The 25,010-nt window shown below is 35.6% G+C and overlaps 3 protein-coding genes across 5 annotated transcripts; all 3 read left to right on the plus strand.

Moving 5' to 3' along the window:
• The first annotated feature begins 1,387 nt into the window (after nt 1-1,387).
• On the plus strand, nt 1,388-3,542 carry LOC116194145. Its single transcript, XM_031522879.1, has 4 exons — nt 1,388-1,547; nt 1,812-1,904; nt 2,276-2,374; nt 2,860-3,542. Exons 1-4 carry the CDS (start codon nt 1,515-1,517, stop codon nt 3,112-3,114), a joined length of 480 nt encoding a protein of 159 aa, XP_031378739.1. The 5' UTR covers nt 1,388-1,514; the 3' UTR covers nt 3,115-3,542.
• A 5,240-nt stretch (nt 3,543-8,782) lies between these two features.
• LOC116194904 lies at nt 8,783-14,274 on the plus strand. 3 transcript variants are annotated; one of them, XM_031523811.1, is made up of 9 exons: nt 8,783-9,240; nt 9,432-9,524; nt 9,885-9,983; nt 10,574-10,702; nt 10,789-10,917; nt 11,004-11,181; nt 11,898-12,183; nt 13,029-13,489; nt 13,867-14,274. In XM_031523811.1, exons 1-7 carry the CDS (start codon nt 9,208-9,210, stop codon nt 12,065-12,067), a joined length of 831 nt encoding a protein of 276 aa, XP_031379671.1. In that variant the 5' UTR covers nt 8,783-9,207; the 3' UTR covers nt 12,068-12,183; nt 13,029-13,489; nt 13,867-14,274. The 3 variants fall into 3 exon arrangements, with proteins under 3 accessions (XP_031379671.1, XP_031379670.1, XP_031379673.1); XM_031523810.1 differs by lacking the exon at nt 13,867-14,274 and having other exon boundaries at nt 13,029-13,630; XM_031523813.1 differs by lacking the exons at nt 13,029-13,489; nt 13,867-14,274 and having other exon boundaries at nt 11,881-12,183.
• A 4,970-nt stretch (nt 14,275-19,244) lies between these two features.
• Nucleotides 19,245-24,325, plus strand: LOC116194056 (anthranilate synthase alpha subunit 1, chloroplastic-like). Its single transcript, XM_031522774.1, has 11 exons — nt 19,245-19,521; nt 20,160-20,344; nt 20,432-20,621; nt 21,551-21,702; nt 21,858-21,973; nt 22,063-22,309; nt 22,396-22,452; nt 22,643-22,795; nt 23,010-23,090; nt 23,552-23,638; nt 23,782-24,325. The coding sequence occupies exons 1-11, from the start codon at nt 19,365-19,367 to the stop codon at nt 24,103-24,105; spliced, it is 1,749 nt and encodes a 582-aa protein (XP_031378634.1). The 5' UTR covers nt 19,245-19,364; the 3' UTR covers nt 24,106-24,325.
• The last annotated feature ends 685 nt before the right edge of the window (nt 24,326-25,010 follow it).

A 25,010-nucleotide genomic window follows, 5' to 3' on the forward strand; every position in this document is an offset into this window, starting at 1 on the left:
TAGGAACTAAGTTCAAACCCGTGCATTGCATTGCTGTTAATGAAGATTGATATTGTTTGAGAATGTTTTAAATTTTTTGACTAAACTTTTCATTTTTCTAAAAAAGCAATCATTTGCAATACATTGATTATCATAATATGATACCTAAGCAGACTATACGGTACCAAAACTCACTCAAATAGACCTTGTGGATTTTATACTTGAGAATTTATATCATAAACACAAAGTTGTCAAAATCTAGTTTTTTGATACATGAGAGCATAGGAGGAACTGCAGACTAAAATCGTAAAATCAAATTGTAGAATCATAAGTTATCATCAAATTGAAATGTACAATTTGATTTGATGATCCAATGGATTACCCTTCATTGCCCTATCTCATTCTATGCCAAAAAGATTACTCCAACTAGTGTTTGAAGTGCCATTCCTAAAAGAGACATTGTGAATAGTAAATATACTTTACTATACTATGCAAACTAAATACAAGTAGAAAATATCACCGCCGGAAGTTGAGATTCTGAATATAGTATTGATAAAACTTGGAATAATATCGATGTCTTCCTCATCACTCATTATTTGTAGTCACGGATCTGGCTTTGTAATTCTCTAATAGATGTGCAGTATTTCTAAAATATTTTATAAATCCAACTTGAAAATGTATCTCATATATCAAGAAATTCCTTTCAATTATTGGGATATTTTTCCTTTTTTCAAAGATTTCCTTAATTATATATAAAAAATATATATGTATCACTCCATAGAGATAATGTCTAAGAATCGTCGAATATAATATGAATAAAAAAATAACAAAAATTCATCTAACTGAAAGTAAAAGGTCAATTCTACATGGAGTTATGGACAAATACATGAATTTTCTTTTCATGAATTAAATTATCCGAGTGCTTCAAAACTCAATGAATCACGAGCTACGGGTTTTAAAAAAAGTATTTTAGCGGTTTCTGGTAAAGGCGCCTCCGGCTTATACATATATTGATTCTAATATTAAGAAAAAAAAAAGTAGACGAAATTTAATACTCCGTTTGGTTTCGCAGTTAAAATTACAAAAATTTTAACTTTAACTTTAACTTTAACTCAACACACTATACAACAAAAATATACATTTCCCAAGTCAAAAATTTTAACTTTAATTTTAAGTCAACACACTACATAATCATTTGTCATTTTCTACAATCAAAATTAAAGTTATTCTAACTCTGAAACCAAATGCACCATAAGAGTTTTTTTTTATTACACGGCAGCATATTAGCCAGAATATCTCAGTAGTTAAAACTTAAAATTAAAAAAAAAGGAAAAAAAGAAATTGGAAAAAAGAGCACGTCACCTTCATGGCTGTCTCTCTCTCCCACTACACACTGCAAGAATTTCCACTTCCATGCTAAACACACAGCAGGAACGGTCGGCTTTTGAATAGAGGACACAGAAAGGGAGAGAGAGAGAGAGCAGAGCAGAGAGGGTTCCACCATCACCGTCATCCTTCACCGGAGATCAGGGAAGATGCCTCCGAGAGGCAGAGGACGCTCCAGACAGGTTTGCTTCCATTTCCTCGTCTCCTTTCTCGCATTTTTGTTTCGCAAGTTCCTTCTTTTCTCTAGGCAAATGCTCCCCTGTGTCACGCCCCCGCTGTGATTTGAAGTATCGGTCGGTCTTCCGGCGGGACCCAGAGCTTGGAGCTCAAAAAAAAAACCAAAACAAAAAAAAACTTTTTTATTTTTTTTTGGAGGGATGAGGAGGGCAGATTTTTGGGTTGGATGCTGACATGGGATCGTCACCGGTCATCATTTGCTCTTGCAGGGGAATACCCGGATGGACGCGGCGCTCGACGCCATGGGAGCGATGGGTTTCGAAGAGGGCGTGGTCAAGGCTGCTGTAAAAGAGCTCCTCAAGGTAGGTTTCTTCTCTCCTTCCATGCCCTTTCTGCTTGGACTTGAAGTGATCATTGTAGATTCTGAATGCCCTGTGTGTCCATTACATAGCTTTTATAGCAGCAAAACTGCGTGTTTGCAGACTTGACCTCTGCTTTCGTTCCAGAACGATGCGAGTTTACGAGTTAGACACCTGACCTGTGAGCTGATTCAGAAATACTACTTGTGTTTGGTTCTTGGAAGAAGATACCAGGAAATGGAATCAGTTGGCTAAATGATACCGGTCACATGATATCGTGGAGATATAGAGTTTTGGTGTCTGTGGCATCTATTGATTTGTTAAAATGTAGTTTCACGATTTCTCTGACGCCGGACATGTTTTGATTCCCTTAGCTTTACACTGGGAAAGGGTGGAGATTTATCGAGGATGATTCCTACAGGGTGCTCATTGACAAACTCCTCGAAGAACCGGAGCAACCTGAACTGCTGCAGGTCTGTATTGCACTGGTCTCCTAAGTTTTCCTTCCCTCGTATAGTAATGCTATTTGGTCTCCTACTGTTTATTTTCTTTTGTTGCGATTCTCACTTGCTTGAGCAAATGCTTTTGAAGCTGAAGAAATAACTTAAATCACCTAATAGCTGTCCGCAATGAGAAATGAAGCATCCAGTTGGCTTAGGAGGTTCCCCGCCCAGTTGGCAGTTTTCACTGGGGATCCTTGTAGCCAGCAGGATGTTTAGCTCGATGCTTTAGAGGGCATAATTGCAATTGTACTGTGCTAATCTCTTGGTGTTTTTCACCTTGTATTTTCCTTTGTGGTTGCCCTTGGAGGTTCATCTATTGTCCTTGTCTTGTAATTTTGGTTGAGTGTTTTCCCGCGTACCTTTCTGAGTAACTAATGAAATCTCATTACTACCTAGCAAATAAAAGAAGCATCCAATTTGCTAATCTTTATGTTTTATGTCCGTCATATCTGAAGGTACCCGAGCCCACGGGTCCAGCTGATTATCAGAACAGCCAAGAGGGGGTCCATGGAGAGGACGGTCCTCTTCGCCAGGCATATAGGCCCTGCTATGGGTGGATCAATGAAGACGAGGAAGAGGAGGCTGAGCCTCAGATAGTCGAGCTAAAACCCATGTCGCTCGAAAAGTTTAGGAAGCATTGTTATCATCTAATGGAATCGCCTCAACTTCAGAAGAAGCGCAAATCAAGGTGGGATGTAGGGCCCTCTTGAGTATCTCTCTGACCATATTCCTCTCTCTATATCCATAGATTGGCAAGATATATTCCAAGGGCTAAGGAGCATTGGTGTGTTCGTCCATCAATGGCGGGGGAACTGAGTCTAGACTCGCCTGGACTTGAGGAGACCTCCATTGGAGTTTTAATGGACTTAGAAGTTTCCATGCTTTCTTTATCTTTCGAGTAGTGTTTCTGCTCCGTTACTTGTGTTTGTGATCGTCCGTGTTCTGTGTTCCGGTCGTCCTCCTCCAGATCTGTGTACTGCTCCGTGGTTGGGGCACTTTGCACTGAAGAAACAACCATAGTGTCTTCTTTATGCGATATTAAATGTGTGTTTTTGTGATGTATATACATCCTCATTTTTCTTGGTGTTTTCTCGATTCCAACTGATGGGATCGTGACATTAACCATATTTTGAAATCATGATCAAGAGGTTGGACTCCTTGATTATCTTAGTTGTAGGATCGACGGGGATTAATGTTTGAAATTATGGTGCGTTTGGTTTCAGAATTAAAAGTAACTTTGATTTTGATCGTGGAAAATGACAAATGATTGTGTAGTGTGTTGAGTTAAAGTTAAAGTTAAAATTTTTGTGATTTTAACTGCGAAACTAAACTGAGCATAAATGTCATTTGGAATATGTAATGCGAGATGATTTCATTATTGCGCCTATTTTAGAACCTGCGTGTGCTTATGGCCCAATAAGAGGCTATTTTGGGCTTGAGCCTTGTAGCCCATTAAGGATGCCCAGTCCATTAAGAGGTGGAGTCCAAATTGGGTGATTTTTAATATTATCTGCATTTTAAATTAGTTATCATTTCTGTAAAATATATAATGGAGGCTGTGAATTACTTCATTCACGTAATAATAGAGCGTACAACTTATACAGGAAGGCAAGGGTTGTAAATCTATATCTATTGAGAATGAACACCTTACAGTATAACTCTCTCATCCTCCTTACTTTTAGTGGGTAGATGATGAGCATTTTCCTATAGGTTTCAAAATTTCAAACTTCACTTGATTTTCTAGTGTGGATGACATGTCCGCAATATGACATTTGACAAGGTTTTTTTGTCAATGTAAGGAAGCCTCTAACAATGGGCCTTTGAAACTAAAGTTGTTCTCACTGTCCTTAACAGGCGCTGCCTTTACTGGGTATACCTTTTTCCAAGTTGGTTATATCCAAACCTAGGATGACATACAAATTAAGTTTGCTTCTCAGTTCTCCAAAACTGATCGTGGAGTGTTTATTAGAGACCTGTCGGCTATCAAACAAAAGCCAGGTGAATCTGTTGAAAATTATATCAATAGGCTTAAAAAGGCAAAAATGAGATGCAAAGCTGCTGTAAAAAAAGTTCATTTTGTATCTATGGCATACCAAGGCCTACATTTGGAATTATGAAAGAAATTTCAAGGAATGAAATTGTTTGAATTTGCATCTAGAGCTTCCAGGTATGAGAAATTATTAAAAGAAGAAAAATGTTCATATCATAATGTTTACTATCAGGAGTGTGTTGCTGATGACTCTGATTATGAATATGATGATGAGTATGATGTGGATGTTGCAGAATTTATTAGGGGATATCCGATTGTATGTGATGTCCTTGCTCATAAAGATATAAAAGCTCAAAAGTCTTTCGAGAACAATATTGAAAGAAAATACCCTTTTGATGTTAATAAAGCATATTAGATTTTTGATTGGCTTAGGTCTCACGATAAGATTAAATTTAAAGGAAAAAAATAAAGTTATGAGTAACTAGGAAATCAAAGGTAGGGAGTAATATAAATGGAATGATACCTTTACTCATTCTGCATCTAAATATCTTCAGTTCATGAATCTAATTCAAGACAAAATTGAGCCTAAAGAGTTAAGGTTCCCTAAAAGAAAGTCGGATATGGGTACAGATAAAGACCATTTTCCTTCTCCAAAGATTAAAGAGTCTAAGTAGTCACGACATCGTCTCTGAATTATGGTTACTGGGTAGTTATAGAATGATAAGATAAAGGTTATCCAAGGTGAACTGGGTCAGAGTTTTGGATAATTATCACGTGGGGATGAGATTGCAGTTAAAGGTAGTTGGATAACAAGGAATCCACTTTCTTAAAGGATCGAAGAGGAGACTTGTAATCACTAAGGTAGGAGGAAAATCTATAAATACCGGAAGATCTCGCAGGATCAAGACACGAATAACTTATTTAATAGACAAAATCTATGCAGATTTCTCAATTCATAAGAACTTTTATCCTTAAGAGTATGAATAATTTAGATATGGCAGGGCAACCCTTCAACGATTCAAATTCACAAGTCTATGGCGGTAGGATTATATGCTCAACGACACAGTCACGACTCCATCAGCTTGTCGATAGAAGGTCTCACTCCCATCCTACGCCTATTCGCTCGGAGCGTCTCAATGTGATTATATTCCTTGTACTTCGTCTACAAGAGACCTTACCCCAGAGTTCAGAGCCTGAACTACCCGTCTAAATTGAAAGCAAAGTAAGCTATTCCCTGTAATTTTAATCTGAGTTGTTTATATTTCTTTTTTTTTTCATTGTAATTCCATCTATGTATCTTTCATCTGCAATTAATGAAGTACTATTTCTCATTGAGCACGTCTCTTTAATACACATAGTCCTTCTACGTAAGGCATTACCAAAAGAGTTGACATATGATTGAAAGGAAAAAGAGATTTTCTAGTTTTCTCTCTCTACAGAAGGATTGAAAGCCGCATTTCTTTCTTCACCAAAATTCGACAACAAGCGCGATTAATTAATTAATATTTTGACTGAATCCTAATAAATTACTTGTGGGAATCTCATATACAAACAAATTTATATATCTATATATAAAAGTGCAAGAGCGAAATCTAGATAGCTCTATTTGAGAGCCTTCCTGGTGAAACGAGATAGTTTCATTCGTTTGACGAGAGCTTGTCTTTGGCCATTCCTTCAACTCGTGGTGCAACATCCCTCTACGTTCCTTCTACATGCATCAGATTCTCAGTACCCAAAAAAAAAAATTAATAACATTAAATAAAAATAATTAAAGAAACGAACAAAAATAATGCATATATGTCAATTTATTTTGTATTACCAAAAAATATTTATTTTAAGTTTTATTCTTGCTTATGGTATCGATGATCTATCTCCGTGCCCGTATTACAATTACTTATTATCGGGATTTTCTAGATGACGATCTACTAAGTGATGCATGACATTTACCCATTATTGGGATTTTCTAGGTATTGGCTTTTATTATTCTCCCCATCCATTGCTAATCTCTTTTCCTCTCTCTTTCCACAGTTTCTATTGATACACCCTCCCCGCCTTTATTCATTGTCGATCTTTCGCCGGCGGATCCATTTGTGGGATGGAGACAAGCAATAAATTGATGTCAATCGAGTGCTTGATTAACGATGCGGGGGTCGGCATGGTTAATATTACAGTATCGAAGAGGTTCAAGTGAGTTTTCAGTTTGTGGCATTAAAATACTTTTGACTTTTCGGAGAAGTTAGGAAGGATTGTCCTAGAAATATCCATTTTGGTTATGAATCCGATGCAATTGATGGTTTTATTTTTTTCTTATTCAGAAAAAAAGGGTCCAAAGTTACAGGTTGTGTATGCTTTTCTATCAGTTTCTCAACTAGATGATTGCATTTGTAGGTATTTTCAAGAGGTTTACATTAATTAGAGTGTTTTACATTAATAAGTAAAATTCTCTCAAAAAATAAAAATAAAATAAAATTTACGTATGTAAATATCAAAATATTTTTAAATTTTAGTTAGCTTTAAGACTCACGCAATGCGCATGAATAATCACCAGTTACTCATATTTCGAAGAGCTTCTTCGATTACACGACGACAACATTGTACGCTAGAGTTTCTCAATAATCTATATATATATATATATATATATATATGAAAACGAAATCCCGAAACTAAATTTTCACATTGTCACATTATCAAAAATATAAAACGGAGCTCCCTCGCGATGCCAAGTCGTCATTTATATAGTAAAACAATTATAATTTTATTATATAAAAGTAATTATATATTAATAATATATTTTTATCAGTATAATTATGTAAATTTTATATTTGCATATATCCATGTACTCATATATAAGGCAATTCAAAAAATAAAATTTATAGATATATTTCCATTCTTTCAATAAAGATACCATCAATACGTATGGTGAATAAATCGTGTGATTACATTTACAATTACTTATGATTTTCTTTCAGTTTATATTAATAGTATATTCTCAATTATGATTTCCTTGCTTATAATACAAAAAATATATTTTAAGTGGTCACGCTCTTATTGCAATAATCATATATAGATCCTATATATATCGTAATGAAGAAGACTTTTCCTCATTTTTCTTAGATTTGCTCTTTCTTTATGACCAATTGTTATGTCTTTTTCACAAAGAATTACATGTGAGAGTAAGTTTTTGCATTCTTTCCTCTAAATTCTTTCTTTTTTGAACTGCACTTTTGTTGAAACTCTTTTGTTTCAAGAGGACCTTTAATCCAATTTCAAATTGGCTTCTCAATTGTAAACTCTTTTGGTATATTTGTCCTTAATATTCTTTTTCATTCTTTTCCATTAAAGATTTTTCTATAAACTTTGAGTTGAGTAGTTATACATTACGATGATGATTCTTATTATTTCATAGTTTGAGATTATTTTTTTTGTTTCATGAATTTTGCTTTTCATTCTTATATGTATATGGGGCATTAGAAGCATGACGTTATGCACGAATGACTACTTGAAATTTTTCTGATTTTCTCTTATTTATTCAGGCTCCAATTCTAAAATGACTTCTTAATTGTAATACTTTTTTGTTTTATTTTTCCTTAATATGTCTTTTCATTCTTTTTCGATGAATATTTTCGTAAGTTTTGAGCTTAGTAATTATACGTTAATATAGATTATATGTAGATATTGATTATTTTACATATATAACAATATATTCCGTTTCTATTATACATATGCATACATATTAATTTCGTTATTTAAATCTTCTGATCTTTTTATATATGTGTGTAACTTAATATATATACATATATTTGTATGTATCAATTCCTTTTGCATATATAACAAAAATATTTCGTTTGTATTATATATGAGCACATTGTTATTTTAATTATGTAAATGATATATTCAATAAAATATATCAAATTTCTTATTTGGAATTAATTATACGATTTTTTTTTTATACTTGATATAGCTTTAACTTATTTTAAATAGCATATAAATGATAAATGAATTACAATAAAAATATATAATAGTGTATGCATATATTTCTATTCCAATTATCTATATATTATTATAGCATTTTAAATATTATATATTTTCTTTTATTGAACTTAAACATTTCTTCAGTTGATTATAAATATGTATTTTTACCGTTTAAGTTCTTCAACAAGCAACAACCCATTAATTCTCGAATTATGACAATTTCATCTATTTCTTCACTATTTATTTGGAGCTTCCCAAATCATGCTCCAAATCAAGTGGCGGAAGATCCGATCGAGCCCGTAACCGTCAAATGAGATAAATTCTTATACAAGAATGATCCAATTCCTTTTCTTATATATTTAGTTAGAAATTTTGAGACGGTCTAATTATCGTTAAGAATTTAATTAAGATACCGACAACCATATTTTGTACAATAATTACTTTTTTTATATATAATTAATGCATTATTATTTATAAAAATTTGTAGAGCGGTTTTCATCTAGTCATATTTTTTTAAAAAAAAAAAAAAAAAGAGGAAGGAAAAAGCCACCAACGTCGCGTTCATGGCCGTCTCACTCCCATATGGACTTGCAGAGATTTTCACTTCCATGCTAATAATAACAGAGCAGGCGCCATTTCAGCCCCCTCTCCCCCTTAACCCCAAAACCCCAAACCTTTCGTCTTCCTTCTTCATAATGCCGCTTCATTCTGAGGAGGAACGATCAGCTCTTGAAAAGGCCAGAGAGAGAGAGAGAGAGAGAGAGAGAGAGAGAGAGAGAGAGAGAGAGCGGAGAGGGAGGGTTCCACCATTAACGTCAGCCTTCACCGGAGATCAGGGAAGATGCCTCCGAGCGGCAGAAGACGTGCCAGACAAGTATCCTCCTCTTCCCTTTCTTCGTCTCCTTTCCCGCATTGTTTGTTTTGCAGGTTCCCTCTTTTCCCTAGGCAAATCATGCCCCCTCTGTCACGCGCCCACTGTGATTTGAAGCATCGGTCAGAGCTTGGAGCTGAGATTTTTGGCTCAGATTCTGAAATGGGGTCACCGATAATCATTTGCTCTTGCAGAGGAATACCCGGATGGACGCGGCGTTCGACGCCATGGGAGCAATGGGTTTCGAAATGGACGTGGTCAGGGCTGCTGTAAACGAGCTACTCAAAGTTGGTTTCTTCTCCTCTTTATGCCCTTTCTGCTTGGACTTGGAGCGATCATTGTTGATTCTGCATGCCTCTTGTGTTCTATTGCATTTTTTTAGCAGCTCGATAATCGGGTCCTGCATGAACAATATAGCAGCGACTGTGTGCTTGCAGACTTGAGCTCGGATTCGATCCAATACGATGCTAGTTTTTTAGCTTGGGAGTACTAGTTGTGTTGGATTCTCAGAAGAAGATAGCTGGAAATGGAATTGATTTATTAGATGATACCGTCGCCTTGAACGGTGGAGTAATCGAGGGAGTTACTATAATCATGTTCTTGACATCTATTGATTGATTTGTTAAAATGCGCTTTCATCCCGTTAGGAATATACGGTGGAAGGGTGGGCTTTTATCGAGGAGTATTCCTACAAGGTACTCATTGATAAGCTCCTGGAAGAACAGGAGCAACCTGAACTAGTCCAGGTCAGTAAACTGCTTTGCGCTGCACTCCTATGTTGTCCCTATTGTAATGCTGTTTTATTTCCTTTTGTTTATTTTCTACCTCTTGCCATTCATTCACTTGCTTGAGCAAATGCTTTCAAACCCAAAGAGCTTCCATTGGGTTTCCGACCTGAGATTCGACCGAGAAAATAACTAAAATCATCTAATAGTTGTCCACAACTAGACGTGAAGCATCCGAGTTAGCTAAATTGGATCTTTATGTTTCATATCTGCCATATTTGAAGCTTAAACATCATAAATCGCACGTCATTAAACAGGCATTTCATTTTTTTCTGTTCATTTAGTTTCGGCTCTGGTAGTTCTAGTGGTCACCACAAACCTTAACCATGAAGTAGCACCCACTGATCATCACAATCTCTTTAGAAGTCAATGAAGTTCTTAACGGCATTGCGTCTTCTATGTAGTATCTGTAACAACATTTAAATCTTAATGTACCAAATTTATGTTGTTTAGTCTGCTGAGTGTCAAGTTGTAAAATCCATCAAAGTTGGTTCCTTGTGTTTAGCCTATACGTTTACATGGAATAAATTCGTATCTCTCATAATTTGCAGGGAGGAGAGGTGATAGCACAATTATCTTCAAAACCCTCTACTGTGCCTGCTCTACCTTCTTGTTCCAGTGGTTTTGATACTTTAGACAAAGCATCTAAACCAACTGAGGCTCCTGAAAAGGACTCGCAGGTTGTAAAATCCATCAAAATTGGTTCTTCATTTTTAGACTATAAGTTTAAATGGAATGAATTTGTATCACTCTCATTGATGCGCAGGGAGGAAGGGTGATAGCACAATTATCTTCAGGGCCCTCTACTTCGCTTGCTCTACCTTCTCGTTCCAATGCTTTTGATACTTTAGACAAAGCATCTAAATCAATTGAGGCTCCTGAAAAGGACTCGCAGGTTGTAATATCCATCAAAATTGGTTCCCCGTGTTTAGCCTATAAGTTTAGAATGAATGAGTTTGTATCAATCTCATTGATGTGCAGGGAGAAAGGGTAACAGCACAATTATTTTCAGGGCCCTCAACTGCGCCTGCTTTACCTTCTTGTTCCAATGTTGTTAATACTTTTGACAAAGTCTCTAAATTAATTGAGGCTCGTAAGAAGGACTCGTCCATAAGGATGTCCCAGTGCTCGAATTCTTCACTCCCAAATCATGATATTGGTAAGTGACTTCCCATTCACTGAAGTTTCAACTTTTTTTTATTCCCTCCCTGCAGTTGGCTTTCTGTTTGGACTGAATTTTCTCAAAGTATGCATGAGTTTCTTTGAGAACACGTATTATTTGACGGAGCAGTATGATCAAACCAAAATTCCCACATAAAAAGTTGAGTAGTGCTGCTTCTGATTGAGGAGTGAGTATGTATTTATTGTCAGTGCAATTGAGTTTGCCGAGTATTTAACATAAGGAGCAATGATAATTGTCATTTTAAACAAAATTATCCAACATAGCCTAACGTACTAGGTCTTTGGATTTGGGGACGTTGTCGAAAGGCTGATTAATTTTGTCAGGATAGTCCCGTTTGGTAGTGGAAAGGTTTCCAGCTTTCTTCTTGGAAAATTGTGGAGAAACATGTTCAAGATTTACTTTATTTGCATTTCTTCAGAAAGACAAAAGATTAATCCTCTTTATTCAAAAAGAAAATGCTAGTACGAGTATGCAATTTGTCTTTCATTTTTACCATTCGCCATTTATTCTGGAAACGTATTCCAAAGCCAGCAGGCTCTACACCTAAATATGAAGACATTGTTTCAACTTCAAGAACAAAGTCTATTGAATGTCTACATATTAACTGCATACTGTGCCTTCCATTTCTGTATCTTATATGGTTTCCTTAAAACTCTACTTCATGTCTCTGAGTAGAGTTTTATTTCTCAAAGGTGGTATTCCAGGAACTGAAGCAGCTGACAGTCGGAATGGCGAAGGGGGGGCCATAAAGGTAGTCCTAGCAAAACTCGGTCCTCTGCACCACCACTTTCTACCCATGCACATGGGCCTTTCTATGGGTGGTTTAGTGAAGACGAGGACCAGGAGCACGAGCCTGAGATAGTCGAGCTAGAACCAATGTCGCTCGAGGTGTTTAAGAAGATATATTATGATGTAATGGAATCACATCAGCTTCACAGAAAGCGCAAATCGAGGTGGGATGTAAGGCCCAACTCTTAGGTACCTCTCTCTCTCTCTCTCTCCAACGGAGGAAATGACTAGACCACATCCAGTGCAGACCATAGGATTCGAATTCGCTTACTTGTGTTATTCCTTTTTATGCATCAGAAATCGTAATTTCAGCTCATCCTGAAAGCTTATTGTTCAAGAAGAGAACTTTGTCTAGGTACTAACCCGTTTGGTTTTAGGGTTGGTTTTTAAAATCTTTAACTTTAACTTTAACTCTACTCACTATACAACAAAAGTCAACAACACAATTATTACTTTTTTATTTTTCTTCAATTTTTTTAACCATTCAATTCAATTTTTAATATTAAATTCTCTCAACTATTCGTTACTTTTTCACACTTTTTTTCATAATTCAACAACACAATCATTACAATTCAATTAAAATCAAAACTCAACTCTACTTAACCTTAAAATCAAATGATTGCTCGTGATTTTGATGCTAGTTTCTGAAAATTATTTGTTTACTAGATATCTATGCGATTTGTCGTACTGTATTATTATGAACTATGCAAAATTCTAGTCATTTGGTCCTCCTAAAAAGATCTACTGAATTCATCGAGTTGTTCCAAAGAGTCAAAACGACCAGTTATTAATGGAATTCCTTGTTGGCTCTCTGTAAAATATTCGTTTGGACAAGGGCTTCCAAACACATCGTACGCTAAACTCGTGCCGACGAATAACCAACCCACAATGAATAAGGAGGGTATAGTAATGCTATGAATAACCATCTGATGCTTAATTTGTCCGACAAATATGTAGTTCACTTCAGTCAAATTCCGGTGTATGCTTTTAACGTGCTAACACAGGCATGGATTTTCTACGTATTTGTTCTACAGGAGATGCATGGTCTATCGTTCACATGGCTACATAATTGCAGGGCCCGTTTTGTTCTAGAGGGTGGGCACTTACGAGTTGTTGATATAATGATATGTTTTGGGACAAGGTTGCAGAAGAGTTGCACTTGCAGCTTTCATTGTTCGCAAGTGACAACAATGATTGAACCTGGACCTGGTTTGGCGGTGCGATCCGCAGGACATTAAAGGCCGACATCGTAGAATGTCATTTACTCCAAAAATATGCATCTTTATAACATGTATAGAAATGTATAGTCAAGGCATGAGGACCCTTCACTGAGAGTTGTCACATAGATTGACGGTTTCCATGCAGCCGGCGTCCTTTGTTATTGGAAGATTTCATTTAATCAGATCCGACACTACACACAACCACCTCCATGGACACTTAAGCCCGAACCATACCTATCTTCGACCCCTTCGCGGTGGCAACGAGAATTAAATGGGTACGAATTGATCTGACTCACCATTCTTTGTAGATTGAAACTTTTATATGTAGATTATCTGTATATAGGTATTGACTAAGATTACTATGAAGTTGATCGTGACCTTATTCATCAAGTAAGACTTATGGATAACGTGGCCAATTAATCGGTTCTTATTTGACTATTAGTGTCCAGCGAGAATTAAACATGTATGAATAGATCTGACTCACAATTCACTGTAAAGTCGCAGCTTTAATATATATACATATATATATATATATATAGATTATCTATACATAGGTATCGACTAAGACTGCTGTGAAGTTGATGGTGACCTTATTCGTCAAGTAAGACTTATGGATAACGTGGCCAATTAATGGGTTCTTATTGCCTATCAGTGTCCATCGGTGAAGGGACGACTAAGAAAGCAGCGGAGGGAAGAAATGGCGTTTCCTCACGTGAAACATGAAACTTACATCAAATGGAAGTGGTTTTCTATGATGCCTTTGGCACCCTCGACACTGATGTATCGGCGCCCTTCCCCAATTTTCTTTCATCGCGGACATATCGACGGTGCCGAGTGAGCCGGGGGTTCGGAAACCTTTTCGGACAGCATCAAAAAGTTTTCCTAGAATCAAACTTGTTCCCTTGTCTATATGTCTTCGTGAAATTTAGCGAGTCCACAATACGATTGATCACACAGGTCATACTAGGTCTAGGTGGTCCAAATATAAAATTCATTTTACCACTTTTGATTCGAACTCGGTTCTATATTAAGAGAATTACGACTTTCAGGATAACCAGACCAATTTTATCATCTGATTGCATGGAATTGTTTTACTAAAATTATTCTTACACACGCCTCACTTAGGATTCAAGAGTCGGTGAGTTTGGTTTTAGCGTTAAGTATAGTTGAGTTTTGATTTTAATTAGGTTGTAATAATTGTATTGTTGAATTATGAAAAAAAAATGTGAAAAGTAATGAATAATTAAAAAAAGTAATGATTGTGTTATTGAATTGTGAAAAAGAAAGTAATGGATAATTAAGAGAATTTAATATTAAAAATTGAATTGAATGGTTAAAAAATTTAAAAAAAAGAAAAGAAAAAGTAATCATTATATTGTTGATTTTTGTTATTTAGTGAGTAGAGTTAAAGTTACATGATTGTAAAATCAAATGGAACCGTCGTGTTCTATGCTAGTACCTGCATTCATTATTTTCTTAGTGTGCGCCCAAGTATCTGGAAATCCCATGAACCCCAACTAATTTAGTTTGAGACGTAAGGGACAAAGCTCTTCCATAATGGATTTTCTCCATTCACGATATTCAAATTCGAGACCTTACTTAAGAGAAACAAGTGCTGAGTCGCTTGAACTAGTCCACGTTGATTCATGCACTCGTTAGATTTCTATTTTTTATTAGACTCGACTTTTACATAAGATATAAATATATATATATATATATGCACACACATGCATGTATGTTATATACACAATCAACCCATGGGTCCATTGTAAGGGTGGGACAGCCTAATTCATGGTCCCCAACTCGTGATGCACGGGGGACCGTTGGTGGTCAAGCCAAGTGACCAACACTTACTATTGATGGGTTTTTGGAGCAATTGAAAATTTGAAAGTGACTCTTCCTCGTCAGTTGCCGTACATGGTTTTTATGTTACCTCTCCTATGTTCTATATGGCCCGATTGTATATGACAACTCAGACTATAAATAGGTAACTGTATATATTCGTGTTCCGTCAACAACATACTTTCAAATTTTGTCAGGAAATAATTGGCTAGATATACGGTTTGGAAAAATAAAATAAACACAAAAAATAAGACATTTGAATAACAATATCTTTAGGCGAATTTCACAAAATTCTTATTATTAATACATTAGAAAAATACCATTTTCGTCCGCTCTTCACCTCCAGCTCCTTTGCAGTGTAGAAATTTCAGAAATCAGATGCTCTCAAGTCTTGATGCCGAGCTCATGAACATCAAAATTTTCATATTATTTTGTGTGATCGATATAATGTTTCTGAATTTAAAATAGTTTCACAAAAATATTTTGATGGTGTTTTACAATCAAATTTATTTACTTTTACTAATTACAAAATAGATAGTTTGACAACATGTCTTTCTTATTAACCACGTGAATTGTGAGGAAGTCGTTTTCCACAATAATCTCGACTTTAACTTCTATTTGAATATGATATGATATGATGAGATAAACAAGACAAAAAATGGTTTATTTGCACGTGCTTGAAATTGGAGATTAATCTAATGCCTAAGACTAGACATTCTTATCATCACATGCCGAACTGCATGAAAAATGATTTGTATTCGATACACATAAATATTGATCAAATTTTAATATTTTGTCCCTGAAAAATGGAGATGTCCCCTCCCAAAAGTATTTTACTATTTGACATTTGCCCTATAAATTTTACTATCTGACATTTGCCCTATAAATTTTACTATTTGACATTAATTACTTGTCCTCTAAGTATGATTTCTGACTTCGTCGCTGATAGGAACTGGACAGGAGTGGCACGTTAGACGAAAAATGATCCCTTTTTTTGTGTTATTCAGCAAAAAAAGGTGAATATTTACGCTTTACGCGAGCACTCTTGTCGATTAAATATTATAAAAATTAAATACAATATTTTGAACTATCTTTTACATGAAAATCAAAGTAATTATGTTGTAATATGCGATTGTAATTTGTTTTGATTGCTATAAAAAAACATAATTTACATTTGGATCTCTAACTTATCTTAAACTTATATTGGACAAAAAATTTATTTTTCCAAGGAAATTATCATTGTAATTATTTTAAAGGTTTTAAAATAGATATTTATTTTTATTTAAATTTATATGGTAGAACAAATATTTTTAAAATTTTCAAATATGATGTAATTAAAAGGAAATAAGAATGGCTATCCAAGAAAAGTGCAGTGTTGCTACTCATGCCAATTGGACAAAGTTGATACACTAACATATAGCTCTTTATATCAGCATTTATTTGGCGGTACTTCAATGAAATTGTAGTTATCTTGAAATTCTTGACAATGTATAAGCCTCTTTCACGAAGTTATGCCAGCATGCATTAATGAACCATAATTTCATCAGAAGAAATAATTTAACTAATAATCAAATTATGTATTAAAAGAAAATATATTTAGTAAAAAAGTGCAAAACATCTCTTCATCAAGGAAAATTTTATGCTCATGGCATCTCACAATTTTATAAATCTCACTCTAATTTTTTATGTATCTTTCATAGGTCTTAATTCTTTTATCATATGATAAATCATTGTAGGGCCTCAAAATATGTAATATTATACATAAAAAAGATAAATTAATAAAAAAAATCAGTTATGTTACATGTGAGCATGAATTTAATCTTGTCTAGACACACACTCGATAAGGTTTAATGGGAAGGAGAGGTCATAATTATCTTTGCTCACGTTGCGCACCATAATGTTATTTTTCTTTAAAGATTCACGCACTTTGTTCAATTTAAGATTTTTCGAGGGATATATATCTATATGTGGGTGTGTAATAAAAGAGTTAAGACGACATATATAATTTACATATATCTTCGTATAATTTAAACGGCATCTATATATGCAAACCGCATATATATATATATATAATCTATATATGCAAACCGCATATGTAATCTATAAACTGCATATATATATATATATATATATATTCTATTGTATATAATCTGTATTTGGGTAATGTATACACAATCTATGTATTTTACTGTATATTTTTGTCTTGCGTATAATATATATTCCGTCGGACTTTATGTGTATATAATTTATGTATTTCATTGACAATTTATATAAGAATATTTTATTGATAAAAGAATATAAAAATTTCTCTATATTTTCATGATGGTGTGGTAATGCTAGAAAACTTCATTTTATATTTTTAAATATGGGGCGGCGTGAGAATTTAGTTCGTGATTATATATATTAGTTATTTTATTTTTAAGTTTAACTTTATTAGGTTGTAGATAATCTGTATATTGCGCAATGTATATATAATGTATACAGTCTATTGCAATTTTGTTTCCTTGTATACAGTCTATTGTATAATTGATGATAAAAGAATATAAAAGAATTTCTTAATTTATAAGTGAAGACGTGGCAATGCAAGAGAATTTCATGAGCTCTGTTTTATATTTTTTATGATGTAGCGGCATGAGAATTCAATTCGAGATTTTGTTTTCATATATGTATATATATAGATGGTTATACCCTTACTTTTTTTTGTTAACATAATATCTCATATAGTGATAGTAAAACTAATGTTTAATATTTATTTATTTAATATAGGCCGCGCCTAATTTGTATTTTTTTTAAAAAATCTTTTTGCAAGTAATAATTAAAAATAACTTAAAAGCTATGTTTCCACCCAATTTCACCAATCTTAGATTCAATTGCCAAAAACATGGATTTCTTTCCCAACCCCTCTTAATTCCATAATTTTACATATGTTTATCCCTCGTATAGTAAAGATAATTATGATATATTTGTAAATTACCCTTCATATAAAAAGAAAAAGGATAATCCGAGTGGTCCCTGGTTAAGTGGGAATTCGCCCCCATTCGCCACGTGGTATCACTTCCGCTTGTCCGTCATAGGTCACCCTTTAATGTATGATTATATGATATTATATTAAATATAAACAGTGCTAAAGATAATTATGGTATGCCGTGTAGGCCACCTGACATAAAATATCATGCATATGTATTTCCTAGCCTTTGCTTTACAAGTCAGGTGATTAACTGCATTCACCAAACTCCTATTAAATTTTTTAAGAGCAATAAATTTAATTTACTGTAAATCAAAGCAGATCTATCTATTAAAATCTTTTTCTAAGCAAAAAAAGGGAAGTAAGATATAATTTGGTAATCATATTATTATTATTTTTTAAAAAAATTTGTATGTCCACGTTTCTCTTATCTATTTGGTTACGTCTTAATTATTTTAGAAATCGCCAAACTGGGAAATTCATTTTCATAGATTTACCCTAATATTTTTAATATCACATTTGTACCCCAGCTGAGAAAAAAAATTCGCGAAATCAATCTGATGAAATCTTTAAAAGGATATCACCCCTTCGAAACGAAAAGTACTGCATATAATATACTTTGCTTTGCATGCCACGGCTCTGCATCAATCAGAAATTTACAGAACCCACCAAACTTATCCTCAGGTCCCACAAGATAAAAAATATTCAGACTTTGTTTAGTTAACTTTACTTCAATTCAACAATAAGTAATTATATTTATTTGTAGTTGTAATAATTGTATTATTGAATTATGAAAACCTATGAGAAAAAGTAATGAATAATTAGAGAAAATAATAATTGTATTGTTGAATTGTGGAAAAAGTAATGAATAGTTTGAAGAATTTAGTATTAAAAATTGAATTGAATGATAGTTAAGATTTAAAAAGATAAAAAAAAATAAAAATAATAATTGTATTGTTGAATTGAAAATAATTAGAGTTAAGTGAAGTAGAGTAAAAAAAAGTTATTTTATTTCCAAACAAAGGCTCAGTTATCTGAAAACTGAAATCCGATAATACAGCTAATAAAAACTTTATACTACGTATAAAAGGTGTGAGGGTGTAGATGCAATTTTGTCAAACTTGGAAGGCGTAAATGTAATTTTAAGCGAGTCTTCTGACATCACTGTCACTTCTTAGCCTTCCCTATTTAATTGTCCCAACGCCAATCAGTTCTCTCCATTAAGCGCGCCATTCCTTTACCTTTTTCTCAGCGGCTTCAAAGCGTCCGTACTCTCTTAGCATATCGACGGAGCATCACTCAGCTCAGTCCCTCCACCGGCGCCGGCGGCTCCGCTTACTCCAATGCAAACCCTACCCTTCTCCCACCGCTTGGTCCAGTTCGACTGCCGGCTGTCTCAGCTCCCGGTGGGCGGTGGCGGCGGCATTTCATTCCGAGCCTCGAGGTCCGTCGCGTGTCGCGGTGCATTCAAGTGCGTCTCCCCGTCAAGTCCGTCTTTAGGTGATTTCCATGCTCTCTGCAGCTTTTGTCATGTTCTGTTCTCCGGCTTTGAGTGGCTTGAAGTTCTCGTCAGCAATGTGATTTTGTGACGCTTGATTCGGAAATGCAATGGAATGAGTTTTCAATTGATAATGGTTCTGAATGGATGAATTAGTTGATTTGTGAAAATTATCTAATGGCGAGAGAATTCGACGAGATACATTGATAACATACGCGAAGATTCTTGCTTTTCGTTGGCTGGTAATCAGATATTGCGGCTGCTTTTTGTAACTTTTGATGTATATTGTTTGCTTTTCACTCCGTATCTTCTGTTTCCTGATAGCTTGGATTGGAGTTTTCTTGTATGAGTTGTGTTAGGGAGTTTGACTTGATACGGAGATAGCTTTTGAAATCCATTTTGACTACTCTATACTGAGAAAATAGCATTGTCCCGGTGAACTGCTATTTATATCCGTCAATCTCGTCTCTGATGTGGTCTTCCGTTTTGTTTTGCTTTCGGGAGATAAGAAGTGATACTAAAATTTCTGACGGTTATCAACTTTTTGCTGGACAAGAGAGCGAAAGAGTACTATGAGAATTTTCTTTGAAGCTCTTCTTTCCTGTTGACGTTTTTGGTCCTTCTATTTTTGCTTCTGCAGCTGACAATGCCGTGAAGTTTAAGGAAGCTTCCAAGAACGGAAACTTAATTCCGCTTCACCGTTGCATTTTCGCTGACCAACTGACTCCAGTTCTCGCTTATAGATGTTTGGTGAACGAAGATGATCGGGAGGCTCCAAGTTTTCTTTTTGAGTCAGTTGAGCCTGGTTTTCGGGCCTCTAGTGTTGTAAGAAACGTTGCTTGCTTATTTCAGTAGATGGACAGTTATTTTTAATAATTTTTTGTATTCACTATGGGCAAATTCCCTGTGTAGGGACGGTACAGCGTTGTTGGTTCTCAACCAGCACTAGAAATTGTGGCTAAAGCAAATAAAGTTACCATAGTGGATCATGAGCAGGGGCGCACGATCGAGGAGGTCGTTGATGATCCAATGACGATACCAAGGAGAATCTCCGAGCAATGGAAACCCCAACTCATTGATGACCTTCCAGATGCATTTTGTGGTCAGTAAAATTGGTGATTTACGATTTGAATTTAAATATATGGTCAAGAAAAATTGCATAAAGTTTATATACATTTGAAGCTTTTCACTAGCATCTTAAATTTGTCATTTTTGAGGTAGTATTTACCTTTTTGATGCAAATGTATAATAATCTAGAAACTTTTACTAGGTAATTCTTTTCCTAAATTAACCAGATAATAGCTGGATCATCGACATCACTATTCATTTTCCAATAAAAGTGGAATTTATTCATAGGTATTTATGAAAAACTAGGAATAATGCTGAAGTATAATAATCTAGAAACTTTTACTAGGTGATTCTTTTCCTAAATTAACCAGACAATATCTGGATCATCAACATCACTATTCATTTTCCAATAAAAGTGGAATTTATTCATTGGTATTTATGAAAAACTAGGAATAATGCTGGAGTATAATAATCTAGAAACTTTTACTAGGTGATTCTTTTCCTAAATTAACCAGACAATATCTGGATCATTGACATCACTATTCATTTTCAAATAAAAGTGGAATTTATTCATAGGTATTTATTGAAAACTAGGAATAATGCTGAAGTAATATGGTAATTGTCCAATATATCATCTAGACTCTAGTGTTGTGTAAGAGTGTCACGGCAGTAAATGAAAACAATATAGCAATCATCATCTTGATTGTTCAGGCATAGTAGAGGTAGTGATGAACATATACAGGATAACTTGAAATCGTGACAATGTATATGCCTATGTGCCTGCTTGGCTTTTTCCAGGAGCACACCTGTCATGGTTCTTGTTTTGGATCATAACATCATGCTTTTAGGCTTATATCCACAAAGAGCATTTAGGCAGAGGTTCTGTATAAAAATGAACCGGCAATTTCTACTGTAGCTAAAATTGATTCTGTTACCATATTAATTGAGTGTGCATAATGTTAGGTGGCTGGGTTGGTTATTTCTCATATGATACTGTTCGCTATGTGGAGAAGAAAAAGCTACCCTTCTCTTCGGCACCAACTGATGACAGAAACCTTGCCGACATCCATCTTGGCCTGTATGATGATGTGATTGTATTTGATCATGTGGAGAAGGTAACTTGGCAATGGCCTTTCAATAATTGAGGTCTCACAGACATATCTCCACTATTTGCTGACAATAAATTGCCAGTGTCTCGTTAATTGCTCTTGATATGTTTCTAGGGTATGTTCATTGTTTATGGTGATTTTTGCCATTCCTATTATAATAGAAAGCACACGTGATTCACTGGGTTTGGCTTGATCGGCACTCCTCAATTGAGGATGCATATGAAGATGGAGTGAAACGTTTGGAGGTGTTGTTGCGCAAAGTGCAGGACATTAGCCCGTGAGTAGCGTTAGCTTTAAGCATTTTTGGCTTTTACTTCATTCTGACTTTATATATTTATGTTCTATCATTTGGTTGTCTACCATTAGGCCAAGGCTGTCTGCTGGCTCAGTGGAACTATGTACACGGGATTTTGGTCCTTCTTTGGAGAAGTCAAATATGTCAAGTGAAGAATATAAAAAAGCTGTAGTGGAGGCAAAAGAACACATTCTGGCAGGAGATATCTTTCAAATTGTATTGAGTCAACGTTTTGAACGAAGGACCTTTGCTGATCCATTTGAAATCTATAGAGCATTACGAATCGTTAACCCGAGTCCATATATGACATACTTACAAGTCAGTTTTTCCACCATCATAATGTACGTTTGCATCTAACCTGGCATACTATGTTAATCTGTTCTTTTCTCTCTCTTCTGTATCAGGCAAGAGGCTGTATTTTGGTTGCTTCAAGCCCTGAAATTCTGACGCGTGTTAAGAAGGTAAGCTAGTAGGTTATATTGGTGTCTTTAGGATGGCATTCTCTTTTTCTGTCTTTGCATTGTTTAATACTTTAGGCTCCTTTGCTCAGACTTTTGTATCTCCGGTAGTTCCAGTTTTTTTATGTGTTGGCAGGCCATAATTCGGTTTTACTCAAAAAGTTGCTGTTGACTGTAATTTGGGATGTTGCAGAACAAGATCGTCAATCGCCCTTTAGCTGGAACCTCGAGAAGAGGCAAGACAATTGAAGAAGATGAGATGCTGGAAGTCAAGCTACTAAAAGATGAAAAGCAATGTGCAGAACACATCATGCTAGTTGATTTGGGACGCAATGATGTCGGAAAGGTTGCTCTTACCCTTCCAATTATTGATCCTTTATGCTTAAAAGCTAATTTGGATGGCTTCTGGTTATTATAGTAAATGTATATTTTTTCCTCATATGTTCATAAAACATATGTCTTTCTTCCACTCCTTTCTGTTTTTCTGTTCATTTCACATACTTCGTACCTGATGTTTACATGCATAAGCAGCGAAAAGTTGACTTAGATCGTTGATGCAGGTTTCAAAACATGGGTCAGTGAATGTGGAAAAGCTTATGAATGTTGAACGATACTCTCATGTGATGCATATAAGCTCGACGGTGAGGATCTATGTTTATCGAGATATATATTTTTCAGTATGTGGGGCTATTGTCTTTTTGAGCTGACAACATGAATTCACAACAACATACTCAAGCAGACACACATGTAAATACTAATTCAGGAGAAACTATTGAGCGGTCTCTATTCTTCGTGGGACCTTGGGGTTGCTTGTTTTATGCATACTTAATCATATCGGGCCTCTCTGAGAGAGGCATATCGCGATTACAGTTAAGGCTCATGCTGCTGCATTGTGAAGTCATAAATTCTCCACTTTAATAAGCTTTTCATTATGCAAGAAGATGAGACACGGTTACGCTAGTAAAGTTGCTCTGTTCTCAAGGAGTCCTAGAATCATCACTTATGGTTTCACTTGGTGTGAACTGTCCATATTTTCATCAAATACCAAACTCCTGGACATATATCACAACTTTGTAACGAATTTCGAACTTCTGAGTTGCAGGTAACGGGCGAGTTGGATGATGGACTCACTTGCTGGGATGCCCTGCAAGCTGCATTGCCTGTTGGAACTGTCAGTGGGGCGCCCAAGGTCTTTTGCTTCTCTCATCTCTCTATTGGCCATTGCCTTTCCTCTGCTTGCTATATACTTGCCCAACAATAGATTGCGCCCACTCATTAAATTATATTAGTGTCTGGAACTGAATACTAGTGTACCCTCTACTGACGATGCAGGTGAAGGCGATGGAGCTGATCGACGAGCTGGAGCCCACGAGGCGTGGGCCCTACAGTGGAGGGTTTGGAGCAGTCTCCTTAACAGGAGACATGGACGTGGCCCTGGCTCTGAGGACCATTGTGTTCCCAACAGGGATACGATTCGACACCATGTTCTCGTACAGCGATGCCAGGAAGCGCCGAGAATGGGTGGCTTACCTCCAGGCCGGTGCAGGAATTGTCGCCAACAGTGATCCGGACGATGAGCACCAGGAGTGCCAGAACAAGGCCGCAGGGCTTGCGCGAGCTATCGACTTGGCAGAATCGACCTTCGTGAATAAGTAGCTCGGATATGGCGGTAGAATTTCACTTCTGCTGGCGAAAGGCGCGGAACCGAGAACAGGTTTCCCTTGTATGGAGAGGGGAAAACTGTGATGACACATTGGCCTTTCTTCGCTTGACGTAGATGAGGATATGCATGTCACAGGCGCACTGTTCTGTTGAAACTTCGATGTAACACAAGAGCACTGTTTGTTCTGTTGGAAGCCATTTTTTCCGCTTTATATATTTCTATGGAAATAAACGATGGCGATTCTTCAACACAACTGAAGTAAAAAAAAAAAAAAACATTTAGTCATACAGCTTAAGATGTATCTCATTATATCCGACTTAAAGATTTTTCCAATTACGGATTGCAAGGGAAATTCATGGCCTAGTAAAATCATAAAGCAAGAAATAAAAGGGCGAAAATCATAAAGGAAGAAATAAAAGGGCGGAAATCGAAATATTATTGAAAGTGAAATCTCTTGAATTTTGACTTTAGGCTAATTTGCTATGTTCCTTTCTCGATATGCCTGATTGTAATTTTTCTAATAAAGTTATAATTTCAAAAAAAAATTAAAATGCAGCAGAGATGATGCAATATTGCATATTATACATTTGAGTTTGCTGTTCGACCTTACAAATTTTGTAAGAACCAAATCGGAAAATAAGCAACGTGACTTGTTGTTTGAAGGACAAAAATGTCACTCACATGTCAATTTGAAAAGGACAATAATGCCACTCGATCAATTGTTACCTGCAAAGAAGAAAAGTTTTAAGAATTATATTTAGGAAAATCAGGGCAGCGATCGGACAAGAAACCCCATTGCAGTCCTCACCCTACCAGACAAGCCCTCCATTGCACCTTCTCTCCAGCGACCCCGCCGATGCAGCCTTCTCGCCGGCGACCAGTCAACTTTCTCCGCTAA

This window comes from Punica granatum, chromosome 2 (assembly GCF_007655135.1).
Source record: "Punica granatum isolate Tunisia-2019 chromosome 2, ASM765513v2, whole genome shotgun sequence".
NCBI classification, from domain to species: Eukaryota; Viridiplantae; Streptophyta; class Magnoliopsida; order Myrtales; family Lythraceae; genus Punica; species Punica granatum.